This window comes from Achroia grisella, unplaced genomic scaffold (genome assembly GCF_030625045.1).
Source record: "Achroia grisella isolate CSIRO2021 unplaced genomic scaffold, CSIRO_AGI_Agris_v1 utg474, whole genome shotgun sequence".
NCBI classification, from domain to species: Eukaryota; Metazoa; Arthropoda; class Insecta; order Lepidoptera; family Pyralidae; genus Achroia; species Achroia grisella.
Genome location: NW_026712878.1, coordinates 2,023,519 through 2,039,128, shown reverse-complemented (window position 1 = coordinate 2,039,128; position 15,610 = coordinate 2,023,519). Strand labels below are relative to the sequence as shown.

Below are 15,610 nucleotides of genomic sequence, written 5' to 3'. Positions count from 1 at the left end.
CTTTTTTTTTTGTGAAGGTGTTGTATTATGTATCTACACTAAGATAGACTGTATTTTAAAACAGAAAGGAAAGAACAAATTCGCCTATTAAGAACGTTTTCCACACTCCGACATGAACGAAAGTACAGCAAAGTAACACCAAACTCACTATCCTTTGTTAAGGAACATCCCATTATATAGTATGGTTTAATGGCTATATACTCAATAGTATATAGATTAATTAATAACAGTTGTATAATTTTTTTTTTCGGAGCGTGCTTCCTGTAATTGTTCTAATTTTGAAATTATCTCTTTTTTCTTTTAATTTAAGTGACCACACGTTTTGTTCTTGGTAGCCAGTATTGTCGAATGCCCTCTGTTCTAGAAAGCGAGCTAGTAATACAACCTGCTATACAAAAACAACAACCTTATACTAACAACATTATTCAAAATACTGAGCACTGTCTTTGGTGGTGAATTCATTTGTTACCGTTTGAGGAGTTATTTGGTACTTACATACTGTTGTTTTAAAATCAAGCAGTTATATATATGTAAATAAAAGGATTGAAAATAAAATATATCATTTAATAATTATGCATCAAGCATATCATAATAATTAATTATTATACATCAATAATTTAATGTAGGAATCAGTATTCTGAAAGCTAAAAAAAAATACTATTTAAAAATGTTTATATTAAGTTAATGTTCATTATAAACATTCTTTCCATACATATTTCTTTAATATTAAATAATACTTTAGGAAATGAGTGCACGTAAATATTAATATGATTAGGTTAGCTCCCTTACTGAGTCTCTTCTAGTTAGTTTAGTTAGATATCTGTAAGTGTAAACTATTGTTTTACTCTTATTTTCAAGGTAGTTTCAATGCCGCGGTCTTGAGCAGTGTTATTCTGCAACTATTATAGTTGCTGTATTACTATAAAGACAAAAAATACAAGTGTTATATTAATGGTGACTTATTTCAATATTGAATACCCTTTATTGTTATACATATGATTGTCAAGAAACCATCGTGGTTAGTTCCTATTAAATTTGTGAATATAGGTTAGTTTACTCTATTTTTCTCCTTCCTACATAAAATATCTTTATACTGTTTACTTGTCTTAAAGAAATTTAAATAGTTATAATAATTATTCTTCTACATTTTTGATGAAACTGAAATTGCGAATACGTTAATGGCTAATCTAGTAGAAAGTGACAACCATTACTTATATAGTAACATGAATAGCACAACGGACACGGACGTCCTCATATGTAAATAGCACATATATCAAAAAATAAAATTATTGATAAAAACTTAATCATTTTAGTTCTGTGCTATTAAAATGATATCTTAACATCTGCGTTAGATTACGAACATAATTACATTCGAACGCCTTGCAGAATGGACCACATTTTTTCCACTTACTGAGCGCACAGCAAAGCCATCGCGCGGACTCTTGTTCATTTTTTTGAAAGCTATCACTATAAAAGCACTTATATCTCCCTTTCTGTCTTATTGCTCTAGTGACTTTCTTTAGAAAATGTTTCGGCTGGTGGTTTTCTTAGTCTTCACCACTTCCGTCCTGGGAGGGTTCTTGGATGGTGACCTGCAATTGGCAGATGGTGTGAAGTTAGTTAGTATACCAGTGAATAGTTTGGAAGATGAAGGTAGATCGTTCGGGGAGAATTCGGTATTGTTTCGGATGGCGAAGTTCTTGCAAGGACATGAATTGCATGTCCGATTGCCGAACTTGATCGAGAAGGACAAGCTGACGAGGGTCTTGGCGGAATCTTTGAAGACTGTGGATGAATCGAGCAAAGAAAACTCGGGTAAGTCAACAATTACTTTATATAAAACAATAAAGTCATAATGCATCATACACGTAGGTTCCCCTTCACTGATCGATGACCATGATGGTACATCGGTTTAAAACACATCTTTCACATCACAATCGCAGGTTCATATCCCGCGACATAAAAATATTTGTATTGATGAATATTTGTATGAATATCATTTTTTGTAATATCGGCTGTTTTGTATGTAGATAAATTAAGTAATTTTCTATTTGAATAAAAACAATGTAGTATTTCTGTCAGTTGTTTAGTATAGAATTTATGATTATAATTATCATAAATTCGACATACATAACGGGTATCAGTGGAAGGTTAAATTAGTTTAATTATAAATTTGTGTAAAAATACAGTTATTTCTGTACACACATTTATAATTTACTTTATTAACACCATGCAAACCAATAAATACATATGATAATATTATGAACGAATATATATTGTCACCGTTTTGTAAATGCTATTTCAGTCTACTCTTTTATTATAAGTATTCAAATTAAATTTACTGATTTTTTAAAATCAGATTAAGTTCATAAGTTTCTAGGTTGATTATTTCCTTAATTTAAAATAATGAAGAAAGTACTGACTACTTTCTTTATTGTATTTCTAAACATTTATTTAAAAGAACAATACGCAAGTCTCTTACTTATTTTTCTTGTAACGAGTCTGCATTCCGAATGAGAGGTAGATTCAAAATACAAATGTAAAATACAAACAACTCAAAAGTGCTTATTTTAAGTTAATTTGAAATAAGATTATTTCTTTATATCTATTGATGGGCACATTTCTTTTTATGGGCATGCTGTGAAGAGAAAATCTGGATATTCCCAGATTTGAATGTCTCGGAAATGTCTAGAATAATGCTTTATATATTCAACCATTTGTACGGACTCTCTACTCCGGAAGACCTTCCGGTGCTCTACAGACTACAGATTCTATTAAATGTGTCTGACTGCTTTTTATAAATGCCATAGAATTAAGTATCTACTTTGAATTTACCAAGTTTCGTAATTGCATGTAAATTTATATTGGTATTATAAAATAATCCCTTTGGTACAATTCCAACACTGGCATATACATATTTTCAGACTAAAACAATCATATTTATAATACATGAAGCAATACATATATTTTTATTGCGCAAGAATCGAAGCTACCAACAGAAATAAAGTGGTGTGCTAAACCGCTCTACTATCGTAATGAGTATACACAAAAATATTATTTTATTTCCACAAATGAATACAAATTTATCTATGCCTTCAATTCTCAAATTTATACGGAAATTTAAAGCCTTAATAAATAATAAATATTAATAGTAAATATATACAACTTTTACTATAGAAAATGTATTTATTTTAATATAAAAATGTTTTAATTTTGCGTAGAAGTAGATGCGTTTATATGTTTCATAAAGTTTTTATAACGTTAATTTTGCTTTTTAAGAATTCGTTTTAGATATAATTTCATATATTATTATATTCTTAATATATTTGCATAATATTACCCGTTATTGTTTAAAAAGAAAATATTTCACTTGTTTATTGAGTCCTACTGAATATAATGTGAGGTTACCCAGATAAACTTTCTTTATTTAACTAATAATAGAAAAAGGGTATTTCATTTAAAAATATACTATTTTTTTCACATTCATCAATTTTTTTCAATGCAATACTCAACGACTAAATATGTTTGAATAAAGTATTGAACTAATATCAGCAGCATCTTATTTTATAATGTATGCATATGGTTTAATAGATCTTGGAGTTTAAAATATTTATCATAGTCACCAACCAATACAATAAATGCTTAATCCTAGTTATGTATTCTAAAAGAAATGAGAAAGTTTGCGGTTGTACATTAAAGCATAGCACTAGATATTGAAATTATTCCTAGAATGGTAACAATAAAACATTAACATATTTATGAAATGCAATATTAAATGTACATAACTACTATTTAACACGCTATTTTATACAACTTAGTCGATACAACTAAACATTTATTAATCAAATATACAACTCTCTAATTTAATCTGAGCGCCAAATATAGCTTCCAATGTTTGAACACATTGTCAGGTTTGAAGATCTATGAATCAGCACATCTAATTATAAATATGTTCATTCATATAAATCTATTCCACACGTATATAGTTATGATAAGTTAAATCTCCAAACACTTCAGTGATTAAATGACAATATCATTGCAAATAAATGTTATTATTATCAGAAATGATTTGCAACAATTATGTATGGTCATAGCTATAAGTCAGGCTAATATTGGTGCAAATGGAGCATGCTATAATGCTGTATACTAGTACAAATTTGAAAATGGAATGTGTCCCAAAAAATTGACAGCATGCGGCGAAATTTATTCAGTTGTTCACAGTTTAGTTCTTAAAAGTTCGAATACCTATATCGTCCCATTTTATTGGTTAAGTATTTTATAGATTTATTAATTAAAAACAAAATATTATAACCTCTTTATCATGTTAATTTAATTACAACATTCAAGCGACCCAGAAATACTTGTATTCAAAGTCTTGGAATCGTTCATTGTTTTAAAACAAAAAAACATGCTAGTCTTAAAGTTAAAAAAAATATTTAATCAATTTTTTAATATATATGTATCTTTGCAAATCAGAGTACATCAGGATACCCGTTAAACATTTGTTTTTTTATAGCGACCGGACGAGGCAAAGGTGGTGGTGGTGGAGGCATAGCTCTCCTCGGCATGATGTTCGCGAAGGCTGTAGGTGCTGCCGGCCTTGGTGGACTGGGTCTTCTCACTATGAAGGTAAGGTTTAAATTCTTTTAGCAATAAACGCCAACCACGTTATAGTAAATCCTACATTTTTAATAGTTAATTTATAGAACTCGTTGTAATGAAATTTAGACTTTTAAAGTCCATTTTCTAAAAGGCTAGTCTTTGTATTAGTCGTTAGTATTATGTATATGTATTATTGAACTATGCACCACTGACATAGTATTAGTGCTTCACACCATATTTATCACATGTTACGCTCATACATTATTATATGTATCATTTACTATTTTATTACTTATTAATTAACAGCTGTGTCCTCGACTTCACCCGCATGAAATATATAGCCTATGTGTTCTTCTGATGTATTAGTTATATTACTGTAAAGTTTCATCCAAAATCTCATCTATCCATTCGTCATACTCACTACCATATTACTATTGATATTTATATATTCTTATACTTTTTACAAAAATTGCACTAGCTGTAATAACAACAGAATTGTCACTCGATCAATACAATTAATTAGTATGAATTTTACTAATTACCTAATTATCAAAATGCCTCTTCATAGGCATTTTGATCAGTCGGATTCACATCTAAAGATATCGAATTAATTTACTATATAGATCATTTCGAAGTCAAGTTGTTCGTGATCATTTTAACGATCGTATCGATGTTAGTAGATAATCACTCGTTAACTACTTCTTACGTAATTAGTTTTATTACTTTCGTATACATTATTAGTTTAATACAGCAATTTAAGTTTTTAATTTATATTGTGTGCTACATTAATTTGTGACTTCTCTATTTTTTATACGGAAAATGGAATTTAATAGGCTGGTTTAACCGCAACAATTATGAAATTCAACAAATACATTCTACAAGTACATTCACGCAATTACTAAGAAAATAAATTATGACAATGTAACGTATAAAGTCTGTTTCACTTTCGCTTTCTAAATTTTTGTTTTATTTTACCTTTTTTCGTCATTAGTTTAGAATGTTCTAGATCCACTACAGCGGGTAGCCCAAGATGCTGAAATAGTTATTTATTACACAAGAGCGACCAGTCCCGGTTTCGCAGAGATGCATTATAAATCTTTGAATATCTCGACTTGTTCTATACTACAATACGCATGTATTATACATATATGCCTTCCTCTTGAATAGCTCTATCTATTGCTGAAACCTGCATTAATATACGTATCGTAATTTACAACATATAAGCGAACAGACAGCGACTGTGATTTTATTTCATACTATGTAAAGATTTAATTATATACGTATGATTTAAATATTAACAGGTAATCTGTAGAAGCTAAGGGGATGCTAAAGTGGACTCTATTTCAAATTTTATTAAGATTAATTTAGCCCTTTTCTTTATTGTGATAGTAATATGAAATGTGTCATCTATCAAATTGCTACACCCTGTAAACAGGGGCCATGTGTGTGTTGTTAATTTATTATATTGTAAAATTATTATAAATACATCTAAAAGTAAAAATAAATTAAAATGTTTGATAATAATACCAAAAATAAAATGTGCCAAGACAATTTATAAAATTGATTTCATTTTATTTTACATTTTTAGTGATGACGGAAACAAAATCTTTTACCTTTTTTTTACTAATATTCATTGTTTACTCAGATTCAAATTGCATGTCGATGTCAGAGTAGAATGGGAAATGCAACTTTCTGCTATATATTGCAATTATTGTGATCATGAAATAAGTGTAAGACTTTACATAACGGCTACTTCGGCGTGGAGTCTTATCTGAAACGTCATCATCATGCCATCCAATGCATAAATTGCATGAAAGAAAGTTGTGTGTTTATTCATCTGCTTTTTCTAAACATTTTTCTATTTTTTTATACTTGGTACGGATTTCACTGCCATTTACATATTACTTTCGGATGATATGTTTATGATGAGTACATGGACGGGTAATTTTTTTTATGGTATTTTCGCAACCACAAAATTGTTTTTTTCGTAACTGAAATGGCAAACACGAGCACACCTGTTAATAACTGTTGCATATATACATGCCTAGTACCACGGACATCACGTTATCATGTGATCTCGTGGTATCCTTCATACGTTATCATATTATTTATCATTAAGACATCTGGGATCTAAATGTACAATTACTAATAGGTGAACACAGCATGTAAAAAAAAGCAGATTATCTAAAAACTTCTTAAATGAACAGTTATGATGAATTATAGATTGAAATTTTATGATGTTTTTCTTTTGGTGCTTGAATTACTGAATTATTCTTTGTACGCCGAAAACAGTAGAACATAATGAAATCTATAATATATAATTATCATCATTGTTCATACCATATTCTGATAAATAAATAAAATATTGTTATTATGATAATTAACAGTTTTTATTATGCTTATTATCCACTAGAAATTAAATCTATTTAATTTCTAGTGGATATTTCTAGTGGATACAATATCTATATTGTAGATTTAGTATAACTAATTTTTATTTTAGAAAAAAATAGAAAGTATTTAATATAAATAAATGAATGAAAAGTAAGAGCACGATCGGAAAAAATATAGATAATATATAAAAAGAGTGTAGGGATTAGTGGAAGAAGATATACTGCGTTGACTCTCAATAGTTTTGCGATGTCAAGGCAGAAATACTAAATGAAGAAACTGGATTAATGAAGATATAATAGCGGTTACTATTATTGATTATTAACATAACACCGATTCACAAGATCGTAAAGCCAGCTCAGTGTTGGAATGAGAGACTGTATCTAGCTAATTGGTAAAAGTGAATAATTGTGCAGACAGTCCCCGTTGTTCGGTCTCCGTGACAAAGTGAAATGGTATATGAATCACGTACGTACAGACACCAAAATAAGGCTATTTCAAACTATATTTACATTATTTTTTTCAATATTATAAAGAGGTTTGTGATAATATCCGGCGGGTACTAAAGATTCGTTTTTGAGAATTCGTTTTAAGCATTTTATTTTGTATTACCTATTCACCGTAAAAGGCTATGTTTATATAATATCACTCTACGACTAATATGAACAAAGTTGCAATAAAAAATATTGTAAAAACTCGGAAAATATGACTTAGTGGAGTTGTGCGGGTCAGCTGCTTATAATCATCATCATGTCAGCCCGGAAAACGTCCACTGCTGAATAAAGGCCTCCCCAAAGATCTCCACGACGATCGGTGCTGCGCTGCTCGCATCCAATGCCTTATACTTATATAAAAAATAACATTCACGCAACACAATTAAAAATTCATTCAGTTATAGAAATCCACATTTAACGAGTAATATTTCATATGGGCTAAGCCGCGGTATACATGGTAAATAGTGTATTATAAAATTAGCAAGATTTCTTTAGTATAAAAATATTTTTTCTTCTAACCATATTGAATAGCTCAGCCACTCGCATTCCCGCTGTCTCATCCTTTATGCTTTTTATTGCTATCACTGCAGCTGTAGACCACTTCTTGAACAATGGATCATGGGTTTTGATTCTATATAGATTTCGAATATATGTATATTTTTTATTAGACTTTGTTAAATTATTTTTTTTATATTGTATTGCAAAAAAAGTATGACATTTTTAAATTTCTTGCGGAAATAAAGTTCGCTATTGCTAAAACCGCAATGTCGATTTCCGAAAATTTAATTTTTTTAATGCCATTTGGATAAATGTTCGACGTGATGCGGTTACGGTTCAAACTATAGTTTATTAAAAATATTACACGTGACATAATAAAATATATATGTGTTTGAAAACATATATATTTTATTATATACATACATATAACATATATAAAAGTATATATATATATATATATATATATATGTAAAATAAAATACGATCATTATTTATACATATATCTTGGTTTGTGAAGTAGACCAGTATGTCTGTCCATAAAAAAATATTTGTCTTCTACCCGCTGATCTTCTGTTTACTCGTGATTATGGCGTTTGAAACGCTACCAAAATAGCAGAACCTCAATAAAAACAAATAAAATGTGGTAAAATACCATGATTTTTCCTAATTGTATATATATACAATATGTATGTGTATATACACATACATATTCTCGTCATTGTAGTGTTTTATAACAACATAATAAAATAAAATAACCGAAGACAAGCGATTCTGATTGATTTATTACTGTAATAAATGTTAACAACGTTATAACAATGGGTCTATCGAGATTTTAGAGGTTATAAATGTTATGTATTTACGTTATGTATATTGTTTGTTTATTTTACTTAATTTTAATGGCAGATAAGCTGACGGCTCTTCTATGGTAAATGACAATCGTCGTCTTATACATAAACAGTACTACGATATCATCACTACTTGATACATCATTATTACTTGGGCATTTCTGTGAAATTATATGATCAGGACTCGATTCACTGTAATTCTCATATCTGACGATTCAAACCAGAATATAGCCTACAAAATAAGCTGCTTGACTGAAATAACAGATATGACGCCACCGAATGACTTACTTTGCCCCTCTTGCTTTGCCATTCCGTAGGATTAAAATACTATAAATTTGTACCCTGAAATTTGAAATAAATTGTTAAGCTTTAAGCGATAAGACCGCCTTTTGTATCTACATACCATAAATATTGTTTTGTTCTGTATTTTTTTTAAAGATGCTATAAAGAGTTATGTATAAAAAAAAATATTCGGTAGATGCTTAGATAGATGACATTCACAATCGATTTAAAATAAAAATAAAGGAAAAGAAACACAAAACAGAAGGAAAAAGGCATTACTGAGAATTATAAATTTCATTGCCGTCTCTTAAACCGAAATGCAGCATAAAAACTCAACGGAGACGACTCTATACAAAGTCTGGCTCTGCCAATAATTGTCAGATGCCTTATTGCAATCTCTTTTATGTTTTGATAAACTGAAGCTACTTTTTGATAACAAAACGTAACAAAATTAATATGCAATTACTACTATTATGAGTGATGTTCATCTATTAAGAAAGAAATTTCATAGTTGGAGTTTTATATAAAACAGCATGTTAAAGACAATGACAAGACGTGACCTATTAGTCCCCCATATGGCAACGAATAAGATACTGAAGTACAACGTCAAGTCAGTTGTGGTGATATGACTATATGAAGTACGATGTTAAGTCCGTTGTATGTATAGACGACAGTCACTTTCCATCGGGTAGGCCGCCAACAGTTTTCTATTTACCGACGACCACCAAGAAGACCTGACATCGCCGACCGTCAGTAGTAGTACTTTAAAGTCACATTTACAGCAAACGTGGAAATTACATACTAATTTTATAAGTGGAAAAGATGAGTGATAAATATAAAGGAATAAGTGATATAAACATACATATAACTTATTCCAGAAACCAGTTATATCAAAAACAAAGTTATCTAATGTTTGTAACTGGGAACTTGAGTTCTCGTAATGATGTATTAATATGTTATGACGTATGCGCAATACTATGCACGTGTCATATAAACTGCATAGAAAACGTGAGTGATGCAGTGACGTAAGGCAATGTTATGAATACAGCAAATATTTAATTTTGACTGTAATATTACATTTGTGCACATTATATAAACGCGACATTTACTATGACTAGTGATCGCCCAATGGTCGAAATATTTAAATTATAAGATTGAATATTATTAATGTTCTATCGTCAAAGAACTATAGAATAGTCTTTGAAACATTACAAACATTGTGTAATGTTTTTTTTTTTATTTATTTAATGTATATATTAAGCATAATTAAAAAAATATATTACCTTTTTACACTCCTTCTATATACATAAACTAGAAGTGAGAAATTTTATGCTCCTCTGTTCTCATAATTTTAGTAAAAAGGGGAACAAAGTTTTTTCTCTCAATTATTAATATACGATAATATAATTTATGAACTCCTTATATTTCAACTCTAGTATATCTTAGTCACGGGTCAACCTACTGGTTTGTTTGTGATAACATTTGGACGATAGTTGAGGGTTTCTTTGGTGTTGCTGAAATTAGTAACTGTTTTAATTTTTGGTTATTGATTGCATTATTATTGATAATAATAGTTTGTTATAATGAGAGAACCTTTCCGTAATTAAAAATCGTTCAATAAATAAGTAAACATTTTTTTATGTTTTCTTTATTCTTATACAACGGTAGTAGATAAAGACATGAAGGAATGATAAAATGTATATGTATTTGTGTGTAATTACTTCCAGAAAATCTCTCGTGAAATAGCGGCAATAAAGTGCGGACAAGTATGTACTTGTCCTAGGAACATATGTTCCTAAACAAATAAAAAAAAAATGTATTACGTGTCTATTTGTAGACTAAATATAAATGTACATATACAATATTATACCTATGTATAACATAGTTTTTTTTATTACGTTGTAAAATTTTCTAAAATTGGCCAATGAAAATTATTACAATTTATTTATAGGTTTTATGGAAATGATTTTCAGGAAAGATTACCTACAATTATTGGTTATCAAAATGAATAAAAGGTATTGAAAGTTATTTTTGGAATCAGAATAGGCAACTCTTATTAAAATTATTTCAACCATTGGGTTTCTTGTCAGTTCTCTACTGCTACATCTTTCTGAATAGAACGGCACGGTTGACTTTAAATTTATCATAAAGAAATTAGAATAAATTAGAATGGGAAATTATTTATTCAAATGAACTTAAATACAAGCACTTCTTTTTTCCATCTACTGTTGATTCAGAAACTTTACTCATCACTAGAAGATCGAGCAAGAAATTTCCGTGTTGCTTTATTAAATAATTGTTGTAACTTTCCACTTTTGAGTCAACTAACACTAGAATCAAAATATTCAATACCAATCTACTAGTTAAGTAATTAAAAAATATTAAATCAGTTGTTGTAATCAGAGCAGAGCAGTCACTACCAGCAGCACTCGTTCACGAGTATGACGGATCAGCTAATCACTGCGCTCGACCATATTTTAGTGAGCCCAATGAAGCGGTTTCAATCTTAATAACCCTTAATTAAACACTAGCGACCCCTCCCGGCTTCGCAGCACGGATACATTTCAAATCTTTGAATTTCGTGGCTTGTACTATAGTATAACACGTACGTATGATACATATAAAACTTCCTTGAATCAGTCTATCTATTGCTGAAAGCTGCATTAAAATCCGTTGCGTGATTTAAAAGATATAAGCGAACAGACAGCAGCTGGAATTTAGTCTTACATTATGTAAATATATATTCTAGGTTATTTTCTATACAACTGTAGATAATTAAAATAGTCTCGATAATTCTGGTATCTAGACATAAATTATCTTAGTCAGTGCTATGCTACATCCAATTATTTAGGTTGTGAACATTCGTCGAATGGTACCGATGGGACAAATGTTGATTTAATGACACTCCAGCAAGCACGCCATGTAAATGAACCTAATCACCCCACAGTGACATCACGTACAATGACAATAAACATCAATATGGCGTCGTAAAAGTTAAATTACGTGACATCGTAAGCGGAACGTAAACGTAATAAGTGACAGGATTTGATGATGATGTTTGTTTATTATAGTGGAACTAAGACAGTGTTGAATCCTTAACTTAAGAGCTCTAAACGGATTGCTCGTCAAAACATAAATGACGGCTTTATACGCAGTTCTGACCATCAACCTACGTGGATTATATTTTTCTTGGTAAAAGCGCCTACAGAAGGGTGGTGAATGGAAGATCGCTCTCAAACTGAATGATTTTTTTATCGTGTGCAACGTCTTCAAAAAACCGTCCCCCCATCACTGGGGTGACAAGGAGGCGTGTGGTATTCTTACCCATTAAAAAAACATATTGAGTATATACGAGCGCCCTTGCCAGAGTACCGAAGTCGCGTTAGCATTCTCTCACAACTCTGGTGGCGATAGTTTAGGGCAGTGGGCATTACCAAACTCAACCATAGTGATAAATTTACTTGAGCTATACTACACTTTTATCGTAGGCGTATACACAATTCCATACAAATACAATTAGATTTGATATCTAATCGGTCAAGCTGTTTTCTTATTTTATGACATATTGTCTCGTGAGGTTAGTCGCTTAGTCTTAAATATTAACAACATTTCGTTAGTATATAAAAATAATAAACATGGACAATTTACACAGCACCATCCAGCTATAAGCAGAGCTTGTGTTATAGGTTCTAGATAAACTGATAGAAATTCTTAAATGCATTTTTCTTGTAAGAATCTAAATAGAAGATAACACCCAAGTTAATTATACCCATGATTACAAGTGTTTAAATCAAGCCCGCGATCAATGGAACAAAAGCGGTGTGCCACCAGTTCATCAAAGCCGTCGATATTGCATCAAAGTGAAATATATTTTTTTTAAATATTATCAACCAATTATAGTTAATGCACTAATGAGGATAATAACTTTGCAACCTACTTGATTATTTTCGCCTTCATCACGCAATGACGTAGTATGGCCAATGAACTATTATTCTGTAGATACACATTGTCTGTTCCTGGATTTTTTCCGTACAAATACACATAACACGCTAGCTCGCGTGTCAGTAATTGTTATAATATCCGTTTAGTTCAGTTATCCAAGGATATCTAGTATTTTAGTGGTCACATTGATAGCAATATACCATGTCAAGTCGACCTCCTCGCAGTCCATCCATGTTATCTCCTGGTTAATTAGCCACAATGGTACAACTAACAATACTCATGCTCATCCTAACATCTTTCACTGGTCGGAGCCAGCGATCATTCTATATCCAGCAATTAAAAAATCAAGAAACTGAACTGGAACTTCATCCAAGAAGTAAACTCGAACATTGAAAATAGTAGGTTCAGAACCTTCATTTACTATGAAAAATTCGGAGTTAATTTACCGAAACTTTGATTCTAATGTCTTATTAAAGTCAATATTAATTAAGTTAATTCTCTAGTCCTGAAGTTGGAAATGTCTATTTGTTTATTACAAATGGGTTTGCGTTTGATCTTCTTATGAAAAATAATGGCAAGACTTAGAATGTAGCGTTTTCACCCATAATATAACAATAACATTTTCAATTCACAATTTCTTTAAACTAACATATTTGTACCTAGGATATAGCGCGCTCAGTTAGAATATAATAATAATAATATAATTTCTTTAAATTAACATATTTTTATCATTTAAACAGGCTCTGGCCGTATCTGCAATGGCACTGTTGCTCTCAGCCATCGTCGGAGTTAAGAAATTGGCGTCTCATGATGACCACGACGACCACCAAGTCATCTACGCTGGTCACCACGGTCACCACAGAAGGAGACGGGATCTGGATACGCCATTGCCCTATCAAGGATGGTCACAATACGCACAGAAAATGTCGTAGATATTGAAGAACGGAAGTGACAATAATTTTATTAGTCGCTTAGTCTAACCGGGAAGTCAGTATACCAAATAAATATCGAAATTTAACTGACTGGCACACAGTAATAGAGTAATACTTTGAAATAAAAATAGTACAATGTTTTGTTGGAAAGTGTTGCGGAAATTAAAACAGTAAAAGCGGAAAATTGTAGTAAAATTAAACAATAATATTTTTACGCGGGCATTTTTTTTTTGCTCGAACTAAATAGTGTGTAATCGAGTGAAATTATTATGAATTCTCATCTGTGAGAACGTAATTATTACCGAAATATTAGACATGAGTAGCAATTATAAAGAAACAACAAACATTTTTATGTATAATTAAATTAAAATCCTCTATAAAAGTCTACTAAGTAACGACTTTACTCACACTAATTAGTAAAGGCTAAAATAAAAGAAAGTATGTACTATTTTAATTTATTGCAACAGTTCTTAGAAATATTGTACTCATTATTGTCAGCAGCAAAAACTCAATCCTCCATCTACCAGTTGATCGTTTTAACTATTCTCGGGATATTTCTCTATCTGCCCAATACAGTATGACTATTAGACTAACGTTAGTTAAGTAATTTATTGTAAATAATTTATTTATGCTCGTTACAAAATGCGATTTAAACGAACGAATAATTTATTTTGAATATTTATTAAACGAATTTATTTAAATTGATTGTATTTATTTCAATTACATTATTTCTATACATCTAAATGTAATCTAGGACACTAATAGAGTTATGACGTCAATACATGTAACAGTGGCTAGCATGAAATGGTTTTATGAGATAAAACATTTTAGTACTTGACAATGTATGGATGTACATATGTGAATGGTTAAAATAATCTATATTAAAGTTAGAGGTGAAATTTGGAAATTTGGATGTTTTGGGGTAATTTAAGGTACTATAATTCCGACTTTGAATATTCTTTTAATATTTGATAGCATATTTATTGAAGAAGACTACATAATCACACTACAATCAATATGAGTGGAGCTGCGATAAAAATGTTGCTAAAACTGAAAATGTAACGCAGGCAGAATTGGGCTGATCAGACGGTGATATATACAAAATACATTATGCAGAGGCATAATGTATTTTATATATATAGGCATAACATCTTAGTTCATCTTAGTGCATGACATGACATGACATGAATATCACAGTCATCACATGTTGACGTGATGTTCACGTACTATAAGCGAGGCTTGCAACTGATTATTAGAAAGAGCAGCTTGTTAAAAAAATAAGAAAATATGAATAATGTCTACTGACGTCACTAAAATTAGTGTATTGTAAAATTAGAGGATCTGTGGTGGTAGTGTTAAAGCGGCCGGCAAGTATATAAGGTGATCTAAACAGCAATCCAGGACCTTCCTAATTATAGTTCAGATATTGCCACTGATTTTAATGCCATGTGTAGACCAATATACCTACAATTACCTTTCTCCCTCCAGGATATCTGATATACAGAGAAAAATGGCGTGTATCTATACAAAATATATTTATTTATTTTCATATATATATTAATTTTTTCAATTAAAATATAAAAAGACAGAAATGTATAGACAAAAGGGATTTACCTTTTGTCTCAAA

General features: G+C 30.4%; 1 protein-coding gene across 1 annotated transcript; it reads left to right on the top strand.

Annotated features, from left to right (window-relative positions):
- Positions 1 to 1,526: 1,526 nt before the first annotated feature.
- LOC131845547 (uncharacterized) lies at positions 1,527 to 14,636 on the top strand. The gene is made up of 3 exons (XM_059194617.1): positions 1,527 to 1,815; positions 4,517 to 4,629; positions 13,792 to 14,636. Exons 1-3 carry the CDS (start codon positions 1,527 to 1,529, stop codon positions 13,981 to 13,983), a joined length of 594 nt encoding a protein of 197 aa, XP_059050600.1. The 3' UTR covers positions 13,984 to 14,636.
- The last annotated feature ends 974 nt before the right edge of the window (positions 14,637 to 15,610 follow it).